The sequence below is a fragment of the Microtus oregoni genome, unplaced genomic scaffold (genome assembly GCF_018167655.1).
Source record: "Microtus oregoni isolate MIOR12 unplaced genomic scaffold, Mior012 000045F_ref0000178, whole genome shotgun sequence".
NCBI classification, from domain to species: Eukaryota; Metazoa; Chordata; class Mammalia; order Rodentia; family Cricetidae; genus Microtus; species Microtus oregoni.
The window spans coordinates 17,843,089-17,857,446 of NW_024543219.1; the positions used below are offsets into that span (position 1 = coordinate 17,843,089).

The 14,358-nt window shown below is 39.5% G+C and overlaps 1 protein-coding gene across 30 annotated transcripts in view; it reads left to right on the plus strand.

Annotated features, from left to right (window-relative positions):
- Nucleotides 1-14,358, plus strand: part of Kcnma1 (potassium calcium-activated channel subfamily M alpha 1) — a 729,767-nt gene that overhangs the window by 684,727 nt on the left and 30,682 nt on the right. For all 30 annotated transcript variants that reach the window (XM_041633822.1, XM_041633823.1, XM_041633826.1 and 27 more), the window contains one exon: nucleotides 585-715. In XM_041633822.1, coding sequence (XP_041489756.1) covers nucleotides 585-715 — 131 coding nt within the window. The remainder of the gene's footprint in view (nucleotides 1-584; nucleotides 716-14,358) is intronic.

Genomic DNA, 14,358 nt, shown 5'->3' on the forward strand with positions numbered 1-14,358 from the left:
AGCGTTTAGTGTTACCTATTGGGTATGGGTGTGGGTTCAGAGGCCAGGCATGCCAGGTACTACCAGGTTCATCCTTGGTGCTAGCTGTGGATCCTGCCTGAGGGTAAATTCCTTGCCATTTACCCTTGCTGTGTTTCTGGTCTATTGCTTTTCCTTCTGAATAAGTTGCTTTCTTTTCTTTGTGGCTAACTTTACCATTGTAGCATGGCTATTCATCATTGAATGATGTTCATCTATCAAAGGATTTGGCTACCAAAAAATGCCCTTGGGTGTTTCTTGGTCATGATTCTGAAACTGTAACAAGGACTGGTCAGTGCCATTAACTTGCCAGTCCTTACCAGTTGCCATGGAGCAAACCCGCTTGATCTCATTGCTCTCAGGGTCTTAGAAGTTAAAAGAGTCCTCCTGCAGGAGCAGGCCATTGAGTCCCACTCCTCACCAACCCAAGATCCATCAACAGCCTTGCCATGCTTGTTTCTTTGGCAGTAATTTCAGTGTCTCTAAGCCAGTCACTTAGTGTCTCACTGGCATTACTGACGCACTTGTGATGTTCAGTGCTAATTCTTACTTTATGCCTTTTCTAGTGAATGATACTAATGTTCAGTTTTTGGACCAAGACGATGACGATGACCCTGATACGGAGCTGTACCTCACACAGCCCTTTGCATGTGGAACAGCATTTGCTGTCAGCGTCCTGGATTCGCTCATGAGCGCGGTGAGTTGTCTAGCTTCTTCCTCTCCTCTCAAGGGGTGGGATACACACCCATGGACCATCTCCCAAATAAGGAGCCGTTGACAGATGCTTGAGCTGTACACGGAGAATAGCAGAAGTTCACGAACCCTTCTCTCTAAAAAGGAAACCAATATATATCAATCACTCAAATAAATACTGATCATAAATTCCTCAGAGTACAGGGAAGTCAGGGAAAACTCTGACCTGGTTTGGAGGATTAGAAAAGCAGTCCTTAAGGAAACAAGATTTCATAACAAGATATGAGACTGTCTCAAGGAAGACAAAGGAAGCAGAAGCACAGTGAGGAAGGGATAGGGAAGACATTGAAAACCGTTTTCATGGTTTGAATCTTTGGACTTAATGCTGAAGAATAATGTGGTCCGATTTGTGTCTGAAAGCAGCTGCCTTGTTTGGTAGGTGGAGATGGATTAGAACAGCAAGATTGGGCGGGGGAAGGGGCAGTGATGTCTTCGTAAGCATTTCTTGTATTTTTGGTTGAGAACCTATCTTTTTTTTTGATGGCTGAGCTGCCTCTAGCCCCGTAAGCATTTCTTCTACTGGGGGGAGAGTAGTACTGATAGTGATGCTGGTGGGGGTGGGGCTGGGCTCGAGTAGTTCCTCGTAAACTTGGAAACATTCTGGAATAGCCCAGATGTGAACAGAATATAGAAAGAACAGCCTTCCAAGGGTGACACCAACGTCCCTGCCTGTCTAAAAAAGTAGGCCTTGGATGAGGACCAGGCATGGAACTCTTCTTTGCTAAAGGGCAGGGACAATGACAATGGTAAAGAAAGGGAATTATTGACTGAGACATTAAAAGCAGTTCTATTTTGTTTAGTAACTTGATGTGTATTAAGTGGTCATGAGATTTGTTTTCCCATTTTTTGTGACCCCCAAAAAAGTAACAATTAAAGAGTGGACTCCAGCATAGTGGCATCACCGTTCCCTGCAGCAGGCAGCAGCAGTCATTTCGAATGGGCCACAGCGGGTACTGGAAATCGTTCCCCATTGGGTCTTTATTTATACTGTATGCACTTCATTTTGAAATAGTCAAATTCACAATTTGTGAAAATGGAGTTGTGGGTTGGATAAAAATCGACCTTTGTAGAACCCATGGAACAGAGTTTTATTGAGTACCTTAAACTATGAGCAGAATTTAGAGGCTGTTTTTCCATACATACATTTCTCACATTGCCTAAGAAGGTTGTTCTCTTGATTATGTTAAACAACTGACATGCTAATTATGCATTATTATCATGCATTATTATCATATATTCATTAAAGATAATCCCAGAAGAGCAAAGATGAAGACATGGGCTTTTAGGGATGAACTGAAGTTATTCTATATTACTGAATGTATTATAAATAAATGTAAGCATATCTTAGTGAAATGTCAGAAATATGGTCTTAAACATCAGTATGAAATAAAATTCATCTGAATTAAGGTTGACTGGTGGCTTTCCAAGCCAATAAGAAGAGTCAGTGTGCCCTATAGTAGGGCCCTCTTGGTTTCCTGAAATGCTGTGACTGACTTTAGGCTGGCAATATTGGCTCAGTTTATATAAACTTTTGAACAGGCTGGCAAGACTAGTAGAGGCTACATAGTTATGTTCAGTGAAGCACCAGATTCTTCGTAGGAGGCTGGATCTTGTCTCTTTAGAAATGCCACTTTAATTCTGATCCTAATTCCAACATTCCAGGAGTCTACTCTTACTAAAAGACGAATAAGCTATTTACGGATTTATTTTAGAACTACAAAGTACTGTAAGGGTTTTTTTTTTTTTAACTTAAACTTATACCATTTTTGTTTATACACAGACAATGTGCTCCAAGTAGGACAAGATGAATCATTTTTAAAGTGTATGTTACATAAATTACTCAGAATTTTGAAATAATGCAACCAGTGCTAATTCTAAGTGATGCAATTGAAACTTGTACATAGTCAAAGGGACACATGACCGACAGCATGGAGGTTGGGTATATGACAGTGTGGAGGCAGGGCATATCTTGGCATGAGTCACAAGGCTAACCATTGATAGCATCATTAGAAAGTCCTTTCTCAGAAACTCAGACAAATCAAAATGAACTGATTTCTAATAACTAGTTTCAAAGGTCATCTCTAAACTCTTCTGATACCAAACTGAAGTGTTTTGGACAAAGTGGCTTGGAGTATGTGGATGCCATTGCCTGAAAGTGATTTCTTTCTTCTCCATTCTGGCCTAGAGTAAAGGGTTCCAGGAACCTAGTACTGTTCCTCATATTGATCAGTGGTAACATTTGAGTAGTTATTGAGGACCTGGGACTGTGTGATGCACCTCAGTGATGCAGTCTGATCTTTCAGATCATAGTGTGAACAAATATGATTTAAACATTGGGGCAAGGCATATTAACAGGCCTGCCAACGGTGCCTTTTCAAGTCTCCAATCGAAATCCCAACCAGATCATTCCAGACCTTGCTCTATTTTCTAAGATGAAAAACCTCCAGTTGAAGTTTGACTCAACAAGTCCAGTTAGGTCCAGACCTTTTGAAGAAGTACTGCCTGGTGATTTCTTTGTATTCCACCCCCAACTTCATTTATGAAAATTTTAAATCAGTCAAAAATACCAAAGCAGTACCTAGGAAGTACTAGAAGGAGGCACCTCCAAACTGTAGGAGCAGAGGTCATGATCAGTGCTTGCATCCTTCTATGGCCCATCCCAAAACCTGCACAAATCACTCTGGATGTCAGTGATTCCCCCGATTCTAGCACTGCCCACCAAGTTATCATTTATTCAAGGAGTGAATATTCTCTGAATATTGCCTATCATACTCAATTTGTTATGCCCAAATCCGCAGGGTCCCCACAAAAGCCAACAAAGGAGACCAAGTCCCATATGTAAAAGCAAAGAGCCTTAATTTTAATCAAGTTTGCAAACCTGGTCTTTCTGCATGTTCATCGTATTGAAATATCTGGAGAGCTTCAAGCTCAGTTATAATAGGGTTTTTATAGTAGTAGAGGTGGGAGTGAGGGGTTTTTGAGGTTTAGGGCCCCTGGTTGGCTGACATTTGTCTAGGGGTGTCCTGTTGAGATGTGCTGGCAGGTGTCTCTTATCTACAGCTCTTGGAATACCAGGCATTTCCTTTGAATGGCCTGCTCTTGGGTGGGGGTCAGGCAGTCTCAGCCTGTGGTTCCTCTTGCAGCCAGGCATTGTCTCAGGGTAAACTATTGAGACTCCAGACTCCATTTAAATTCATCAATGGCCAGAGTCCCAGGTGATAATGGTTGGAAGTAAAGAGCTTCCTTTGGGTGATCTGCCCAGATTAGCTTATCATGGCTGGCCCCCACAAATTACTCCTGGCTTACTACTTTGCTAAAAGAATACTGTTTTGATTCTTCGTTGACCTTTTTGGAATTGGTAGAGCTGTATCAGACACAATCTTGTGGCTTCCTCCAATAGATCAGCAACAGAAACCCATGGTGGGAGGAATAATTATCCTTCTGGATGTGCACCTCTAAGAGGAAGGCTTTAATTGAGAAATGAAGTTTTCAGAATAATCCTAGATTGCTTCTCTCTCCCTCTCTTTTCCTCCCTCCCCCACCCCCGCACACCTATACACACAAAATGAAAGAAGTTTGTCTGGTTTTAGAGCTATGTGTGGATCTTCGGATTTTTTTTCACCCAATTTCACTTCTTCCAAACCCCAATCCCAGTTATACTTCCACTTAGACACCTGGAATAAGAAAATACAACACTGACTCCCTACTCACATTAGCTTCCTGGCCATGATCCCAGAATCTCTCTGGGCCTCATTTTTGTCATCTTTAAAATGGAATAATAATCACACATATTCCTTAACTTGTCCTTATGAGACTGTGGTCATGGTTAAAAGTGGTGATGAGGTATTTAGCATATGGCCAGTTCTCTAAAGCTGTATTATAGCTATTGTTCTCAATCAGTACATTTATTGGTCACCTACTAAATGACAATGTTCTCCACACTACAGATACAGGATAGAGAAGTGAACCATGGACCATGGCCTCTGATTGTTAAATTTTCTTTCTGCTTGATAATGTAGAGGTGAAAACTGGAGGGGAATGATGAATAATGTTAAATAAGAAAATGAGATTGTGAACTTGTGAAGCACTTGGGCCCTCGTGGCACAAGGTCACCAAGGAGAACAGAAGCTTCTGGTTCTGACTCCACCAGCCCTTTGTTTATGTTTTCCACGGTCCGGGAATCAGTTAAGACCAACTTAAATGTGATGGGAACAACTCCTTATGAACATGTGACAGCAGAACCATAGATTTGCTATTTACGTGCACGTGTGTGTGTGTGTGTGTGTGTGTGTATGAATGTGTCTGCGTACTCATTATCTCTCCTGCACACATGCATGCATGCACACATACTCTGGAGATTTAAGACTCAGGATGAGTCAGAAGTCTGCAGGAGGAACGTGTCTGTGCTTTCATGTCTCATGAACTGGCCTCAGTGTCAGAAATACCTTGATTTGTATTACCAAGGTGTGAAAATGTGCTCCTCTGAATCATGGGCCCACCTGCCTTTCTGTTTATATTATAACCTCCTGAAGGGCCAAACCCTGGGTGAACCTTATGTTGAAAGCTGAACTCTCAGCCCAAGTTAATCCATTGCCATTTCAGAGATGCCAGCAATTTATGCTCATGACTCATCTCTTATACTCCACCCAAGAGCCCTCATTTCTCCTTCTCACAAGCAGACAAACCGTCCGCAGGCACAGCCAAGGCAGATGGAGTGACAGCAGCGTTGTCTGAGCAGCAAACAGCGGGATGTTGTGCTGGACCCAAGAACACACTCCTTGCTGCTGCACCAGCAAGGCAGATCCAGGAGAAAATAACTGAAATAGTTCTCATTGCTCATGAGAGAAAAACACTAAAAATAAAAATCCACACCGTGAAAACTAGCAAATATAAAAAATGGCAGATATGACATGGAAGATGACAATTTTAGTGCAATTATAGACGAAAGGCAGAGTGCCATTAAAGTTAAGGCAATGTTATTAAAAGATGTGTTAATTTTCAGTTAAATTTTCTATAAAAGACCAATTAGTTTAAAAGACTTGACAGCATTAACTGTGAAACATAAGCTCCAGTAATTATACTTAAAAAAATAGAAAGAGGAAGATGAACAAGTGAGTGGGATGGCCCAGCACGCATGAGGCTAGGTGGCGCTGCGGATTCAATTTCCTGGTCCGTATTCCAGCCCTTCAAGGTTTTGCTGTGTGTCCTTCCAGGACCCAAGAATCACCCGATGCCAGAAGGCAAGAGACCTCACATGTGTTTCAAGGCAGTACTCCTTATTAGAGATGAGAACACAGAAGCAGAGAGGGGGGCATTTTCGAAATTGGCTTCATTGGCTGGTCTTTGTAATAAGCTACAATTCACTGAGTATTAGTTGAATATGGGAAATTACACTAGTTCTCTTGTTTAAAACGAGTCCATAAATGTGTGTTTTGCTTACCCGCCCCCGTTATGTAGATGAGGGAACCACAGTATAAAAAACCTGGGCAATGTTCCCGTTATCCTAGCTATTGAGAAACCAAGAAGGGATTAAAGACAATAAAAGATGAGATGGTTTAGAGGCAGAGGCACTTACTGCTAAACAAAATGACCTGAATTTGATCCCTAACACTCACATGGGGGAGAGAATCAACTACCCCAAATTTTTTCTGTGATGGAGATGGGTCTTGTATCTTATCTGTTGCTTGCATTGGTTAACTAATAAAGAAAACTGCTTGGCCTGATAGGACAGAAAGTAGGTAGGCGGAGTAGTCAGAACAGAATGCTGGGAGAAAGAAGCCGAGTCAGGCAGTCGCCATGATTCTTCCACTCCAGACAGACGCAGGTTAAGATCCTCCCTGGTAAGCCACATGGTGCTACACAGATTATTAGAAATGGGTTAGATCAATATGTAAGAGCTAGCCAATAAGAGGCTGGAACTAATGGGCCAGGCAGTGTTTAAAAGAATACAGTTTCCTTGTAATTATTTTGGGTATAAAGCTAGCCGTGCCGGCAGCCAGGTGCCAGGAACGTAGCCCGCCACTCCTATTACAACAGAGGTATTACAACAGAGGTATTACAACAGAGTGGTGCCCAACATGATAATTCTGCCCTCCATAGGCACACCATAGCACACCCCCTATGCACACATAAATAAGATAAAAATTGAAACACCCATAATCAGGATATCAGCTTTCTCTACTACAAAGAAAACCTTCCCTGATAAAATGTTGGACACATGCCTTCAAAGTGAGGAGTGGACCCTGCATTCTTTAGACTGCACAGGTATCCTGATTTCAGGCACCAAATAGATCTCTAACTCATCCCTCTTGCTGCCCACCACTAAAGTGTCATGGGATGTCTGTGGACGAGTCCTTTAAGTTCACAGGTGTCATGCAGGAGTCCCTCATAAGGCTCCCTGTACCACAACCATGGAGTTGGAGGTGAGGTATGGGATGTCTGGAGGTTTATGAGTGTGCAAGACAAAGGTTCATGCATGCACTTTAGAATCTCACAGTCTGTAGATCCTCAATGCCAGAATTTTCATTAATCTACAAGATAATTGTGCATTCTGGTTACTTTACCTTCAGCAAGAATAGTCATTGATAATTGACATTTGGAGTCCCCAGTGCCCATTTTGCACCATGATGCTGAAATAGCCCCTTCCTCCACACAAAAGCCTGGAATAAATAGTGTTTGATCAAAGACTTCTGAATGGTCAAACACCTAGAAAACTCTGTCATCTACTTTCAAGTTGAACCATTCATGGGCAGTTTCAAGGTACTGTCTTTGGGTTGCATACAGAAGCAGACCACACCAAGGCCAGGGATTATTGGGTACTCTATAAATATCAGTGTTTTCTGTATAAATCATTTCAGTACTGAAAGGGATCCATGTCGAGAGAAAATCCTAACAATTTAACAAAACCATGTCCTTCCATCTTGTCCTTATCTGTATATTACAACTTTGCCATACTCTTTGTTTATAATAAACAAGCTTCAGTTTCACATAGAAAAAGATAGTAATGTTCTTTTTGGAAAATTTAGGAATCACAAGAATGTAGAAAATATTTAAGAGATTCATATTCCCAAGGCTGAATAAAAGTGTTTAATATTTTGGTATATGCCTTTAATGTCTATATATATGTGTGTGTGTATATATAAAGTCTACATATATATAAAGTAATATATTACTTATAGATGACAGATAGACAGGTAATAGATGGATAGATGGAGCTACCAGTTTTAAATTTTGGTTAATTCTTTTTAGTTAATCTTGTGTCAAGAGAATTTAGCATGTTATATGTTTTTAATGTTATGATTTGCAAAACTTCCATAGGACTTCATGACAATCTTTTCTTGGATATACTGCAAACTTTTACTATATTGTAGGACAGTTATAAAGCATTTTGTTATAACAACTATGAGTCTTAGCTTTCAGTCACTGTAGTAGATAACTATCTGAAATAATAAACTTGGGTAAAGAACTGGTTGATTTCAACTCATGGTTTCGGAGGTTTCAGCTCATGGCCTATATGTCTGGCTGCTTTGGGCTTTGGTTGAGTCAGCATATTATGGTCTATGGTGGAGTGGGGTGAGACTGTTGGCCTCATAGTTCTGAAAGCCATGCCAGGAGGAAGAGGCCAAATCCCCACAATCCTCTGTGTGGATGTGCTCTCAGAGACCAGAAGACTTCTCTCCAGGTCCTGCCTGGGAAGGGTTCCCACCTCTCTATAGCACTGAGCTGGAGACCCACCTTCATATATGGGCCTTCAGAGGTTGTTCTAGAGAAAACCTGGAACACCCAGAGTTATTCATTTTGTATATGAATCTTGCAATAAGTAACAATGTATTTCTTTGAGTTAAACTTACCCGGTTTTGAGCAAATATGAGCATCTGTAAAGCTCATGATCATCTTTCCTGACTATTTCCGAAGAGCAGGTGTGCACACACCATCTCACGTGCTGAGGTACTTTGTGCTGTCACCTTCCTAGGAGGTCCTTAGATTGTATTTGTGTACATATTTGAATGTATACATTTTAATTTGTAGGTAGTCATATACGTATTTATTGATTTCTTCTGATAATTTCAGTTTTTATTCTTAAAGGCTTTTTTCAGTTTTCTTAAAGAACCATCAAAAAGAGATGAATAATTTAGCTGTGATCTTAATTTAATTTTTAATGATACTTCCTTTCCTTTCTTAGAATTTAAAATAAGTATGAATCTATGAAATAAATGAAATAGAAATTTTCATTTTAAGAATTATTATTTTTTTCAAACTGCAGAAGTACCTATCAGTTGGGTTATATGTTTTTTGCATGATTTTTTGAATCCTAGTACTTTTTAGATTCACCTGAAAAATTTTTATCTACCTGTATTTTTTTCTTTTTCTTTTCTTTTTTCTTTTCTTTGTTTTTGTTTTTGTTGTTTTGTTTTGTTTTGTTTTGGGACAGGGTTTCTCTGTGTAGCAGCCCTAGCTGTCCTGGAACTAGCTGTTGTAGACCAGGCTGGCCTTGAACTCACAGAAATCAGTCTGCCTCTACCTCCCAAGTGCTAGGATTAAAGGCGTGCACCATCCACTGCCCAGCTCCACCTGTATTTTTTTTTACCACTCCACCTTTATCTGAAAGCCTGTTACTGTGTGTACAGTGTATATTGTATGAGTGTATCATTATTTATTAAGTCAGTATTATACTGTTGGAAGAAGTTTTCAGATAGCCAGTTTCTTCCAGATCCACTTGTGGAGAAAACATCTTTATCCAGTGATGCTCCCAGAACTGTATCAGCTAACCCTGTCTGTAAGAACCTGCATGGCCAGGCTTTGTGCCTCTTAGCAGCTATAGACTCAGGGAAAGCTACTTGCCTCAGTGACTGTAACTCTGAAATTACTAAAGGTGTCACATAGACAAGTGAACATTTTTGGATCCCAATAAAGTTAATTAAAATAAAACAGTGACAATGGCTTTATTTATTAAACCAATCCCATATCTTAATATTTATAAGTGCTGGATGGACTATGAATTTGGCGTGCCATTCTTGTTGATATAATTTCTAATACTATCTATAGGGGTTAGGAAATCATCAAAGTTTACTGTAGTATTTGAGAGGAAAATATTATAAGGCTCTTCCCAAGAATCACTTAATAGAATTGAATTCAGTTGTTGTCTGAAGACCATGTGGAACCTACAGTTAGGTGCAGATCAAACTCAGTTTACTGGGAGAGATGATAAATAGTACGTTATGTGTTATAACACAGAGATTGTCTTTTCACCTAACACCCTGTTTCTCTGCCAATGATTATGACTGTGGTCTGTGCTCTGAAGCAAAGTCAATTCTTCCTAAAAGATTTACTCATTGTGAGGTGGGGGTGATCAAAGCCCAATTTAGGCTCTGTGAGGAGTGGTACATCCTTTAACTGTTGAGCAGTCCTTCCAGGCCACACACATCTGTTTTGATGCATGTCCAATGACTGGCATTAAAGAGAACTTCCAGAATATTGGTATTAATTATTTTATTTGACTTGCATGGCATTCTCCTTCTAACTTCTGACTTTGGTCGTGCTATTATAGTCATCATTAGGATTTTTTTAAAACACATTATTTTTAGACTCATCATTTTATTAAATACCCTCTTGCTATTTCATTGTTTCATGGTTTCATGTTTCGGTTTGCTTCTATCTCAGGAAAACATAGAAAAAACTTATAGCTTTATTCATTACAATTATTTTGTCTTTAATCTGCTTATAAATTTTCAGGCTTATTCATGACAGTTTTGCATGTCATATTCAAATGGCCCTTAATTTTAAATAGTCCCTATTGTAAGCTTCTTTTCCATCTTGATCAATACATTTAGAGGCTCCCTTGATACAATGGGTATTTACTATTGTATCTTTTTCATTTTACCCATAAAAGTTGGAGCTCTTTTGTGAATGTTAGCTAGTATCACTATAAACAATATATTTCAAAAATTTTCTTAAAATAAATTCTGTTGTCTTATTTATTCCACATAAACTACTAATTTGGCATTAATTTTGTTTCTTGATAGATCTGGAAATCTTTGTCATTTTATAAATTCTTTAGCTCATTGTATTCAGTTATACATATAGCCCTGTCTGTAATCATCTATTACTCTTTTAGTTTTTAGTTGATTCTATGATTACTTTTTGCCATTTCTCTTTTGGTATATGAATTAAAATTTAAATGCTTATTATGTCTAGAGATGCTTAAACTTGTGAATATTCAGTTCTATTTTAGCTCTAGTTAGTGTTTAAAGGCTCCTTCTATAAACATACCCCAAATCTCTATTATCTAGGAAACTCTGTCACCTCTTGCTTTCTCCCTTATACAACCTATTTTAATGTCATTATTTCCTTTCTCCACCTTCCTATCTCATTTTTCTGACTTTAAAATCCAATCTAATGATAATGTACTAATAAATGGTTTTTATGTTGTTATTTTTTCCCAGAATTAATTTTGATAAGTGTTCACATCTGCCCATGTGTGTGTATCCCTGTGAGTAAGGGAGGCTAGCAATCAACACCATTTATCTTCTATTACTTTTCACCTTAGTTTTTGAGACAGAATCTCACACTGAACCTGAACCGCAAGGATTCCCCAATATTTGATGGCCCATGAGCTCTGGAGATCACTTTGCTTTGTACCCCAGCACTAAGATCAGAGTCATGCTCCACCTCACTGGGGTTCTTCTGTGTGTGTTAGTATCTGAACTTAAACCCTCATGTTTGTCTAGCAGGTGTCTGACCCAACGGAGCTGTCTCTCCAGCCTTCTAATAGCGTTTTAAAATTCCATATCTTGAAAAACCTCAGCAGTATTTTTATTTATTTATTTATTTAAGATTTCTGTCTCTTCCCACCACCACCTCCCATTTCTTTCCCTCTCCCCCAATCAAGTCCCCCTCCCTTGTCAGCCCAAAGAGCAATCAGGGTTCCCTGCCCTGTGGGAAGTCCAAGGACCACCCACCTCCATCCAGGTCTAGTAAGGTGAGCATCCAAACTGCCTAGGCTCCCACATAGCCAGTACGTGCAGTAGGATCAAAAACACATTGCCATTGTTCTTGAGTTCTCAGTAGTCCTCATTGTCCCCTATGTTCAGCGAGTCCGGTTTTATCCCATGCTTTTTCAGACCCAGGCCAGGTGGCCTTGGTGAGTTCCCAATAGAACATCCCCATTGTCTCAGTGTGTGGGTGAACCCCTCGCGGTCCTGAGTTCCTTGCTAGTGCTCTCTCTTCTTCTGCTCCTGATTTGGACCTTGAGATTTCTGTCCGGTGCTCCAATGTGGGTCTCTGTCTCTGTCTCTTTTCCTCTCCTGATGAAGGTTAATATTCAGGAGGATGCCAATATGTTTTTCTTTGGGTTCTCCTTCTTATTTAGCTTCTCTAGGATCACGAATTATAGGCTCAATGTACTTTATTTATGGCTAGAAACCAAATATGAGTGAGAACATCTCATGTTCCTCTTTTTGGGTCTGGCTTACCTCACTCAAGATAGTGTTTTCTATTTCCATCCATTTGCATGCAAAATTCAAGAAGTCCTTGTTTTTTACTGCTGAGTAGTACTTTAAAATGTACATATTCCATACTTTCTTCATCCATTCTTCCATTGAAGGGCATCTAGGTTGTTTACAGGTTCTGGCTATTACAAACAATGCTGGTATGAACATAGTTGAGCAAATACTTTTGTTGTATGATAGGGCATCTCTTGGGTATATTCCCAAGAGTGGTATTGCTGGGTCCAGTGGTAGGTTGATCCCAAATTTCCTGATTAGCCTTTTACGGTCTAGTTTCTAGAGTTCTTTATATATTTTGGAGATCAGTCTTTTGTCAGTTGCGGGGTTGGTGAAGATCTTCTCCCAGTCAGTGGGTTGCCTTTTTGTCTTAGTGACAGTGTTTTTTGCTTTACAGAAGCTTCTCAGTCTCAGGAGGTCCCATTTATTCAATGAGGCCCTTAATGTCTGTGCTGCTGGGGTTATACGTAGGATGTGGTCTACTGTGCCCATGTGTTGTAGAGTACTTCCCACTTTCTCTTCTATCAGGTTCAGTATGTTCGGACTGATATTGAGGTCTTTAATCCATTTGGACTTGAGTTTTGTGCATGGTGATAGATATGGGTCTATTTTCATTCTTCTACAGATTGACATCCAGTTTTGCCAGCACAATTTGTTGAAGATGCTCTCTTTTTTCAATTGTATACTTTTAGCTCCTTTATCGAAAATCAGGTGTTCATAGGTTTGTGGGTTAAAGTCAGGGTCTTCTATTCGATTCCATTGGTCAACTTCTCTGTTTTTATGCCAATACCAAGCTGTTTTCAATATTGTAGCTCTGTAATAGAGTTTGAAGTCAGGGATAGTAATGCCTCCAGAAGTTCCTTTATTATATAAGATTGTTTTGTCTGTCCTGGGTTTTTTTGTTTTTCCATATAAAGTTGATTATTATCTTCTCCAGATCTGTGAAGAATTTTGATGGGATTTTGATGGGGATTGCATTGAATCTACAGATTGCTTTTGGTAGAATTGCCATTGTTACTATGTTGATCCTCCCAATCCAAGAGCAAGGGAGATCCTTCCATTTTCTGGTGTCCTCTTCAATTTCTTTCTTCAAAGACTTAAAGTTCTTGTCTAATAGGTCTTTCACTTCCTTGGTCAGAGTTACCCCAAGATGTTTTACGCTATTTGTGGCTATCGTGAAAGGTGATGCTTCTCTGATTTCCTTCTCTGTTTCCTTATCCTTAGTGTATAGGAAGGCAACTGATTTTTTTGGAGTTGATCTTGTATCCTGCCACAATTACTAAAGGTGTTTATCAGCTGTAGGAGTTCTTTGGTAAAGTTTTTGGGGTCGCTTATGTATACTATCATATCATCTGCAAATAACGAAAGCTTAACTTCTTCCTTTCCAATACGAATCCCCTTGATCCCCTTATGATGTCTTATTGCTATTGCTAGAACTACAAGCACTATATTGAAGAGGTATGGAGAGAGTGGACATCCTTGTCGTCTTCCTGAATTTAGTGGCACGGCTTTGAGTTTTTCTCTCATTTAATTTAATGTTAGCTGTCGGCTTGCTGTAAATAGCTTTTATTATATTTAGGTATGACCCTTGTATCCCTAATCTCTCCAAGACCTTTATTATAAAGGGGTGTTGAATTTTGTCAAATGCTTTTTCAGCATCTAATGAAATGATCGTATGTTTTTATTTTCTTTCAGTTTATTTATATGTTGTATTACATTGATAGATTTTCGTATGTTGAACCAGCCCTGCATCTCTGGGATGAAGCCTACTTGATCATAATCGATAATTTTTCTAATGTGTTCTTGGATTCGGTTTGCCAGTATTTTATTGAGAATTTTTGCATCGCTATTCATTCATGAGATAGGCTTGTAATTCTCTTTCTTGGTTGGGTCTTTGTGTGTTTTTGGTATCAGGGTAACTGTAGCTTCAGAAAAGGAATTTGGCAATGACTCTTCTGTTTCTATATTGTGAAATACATTAAGGAGTATAGGTATTAGCTCTTCTTGGAAGTTCTGTTAGAATTCTGCATTGAAACCATCTGGTCCTGGGCTTTTTTTGGAAGGGAGATTTTTGATAACAGTGTCT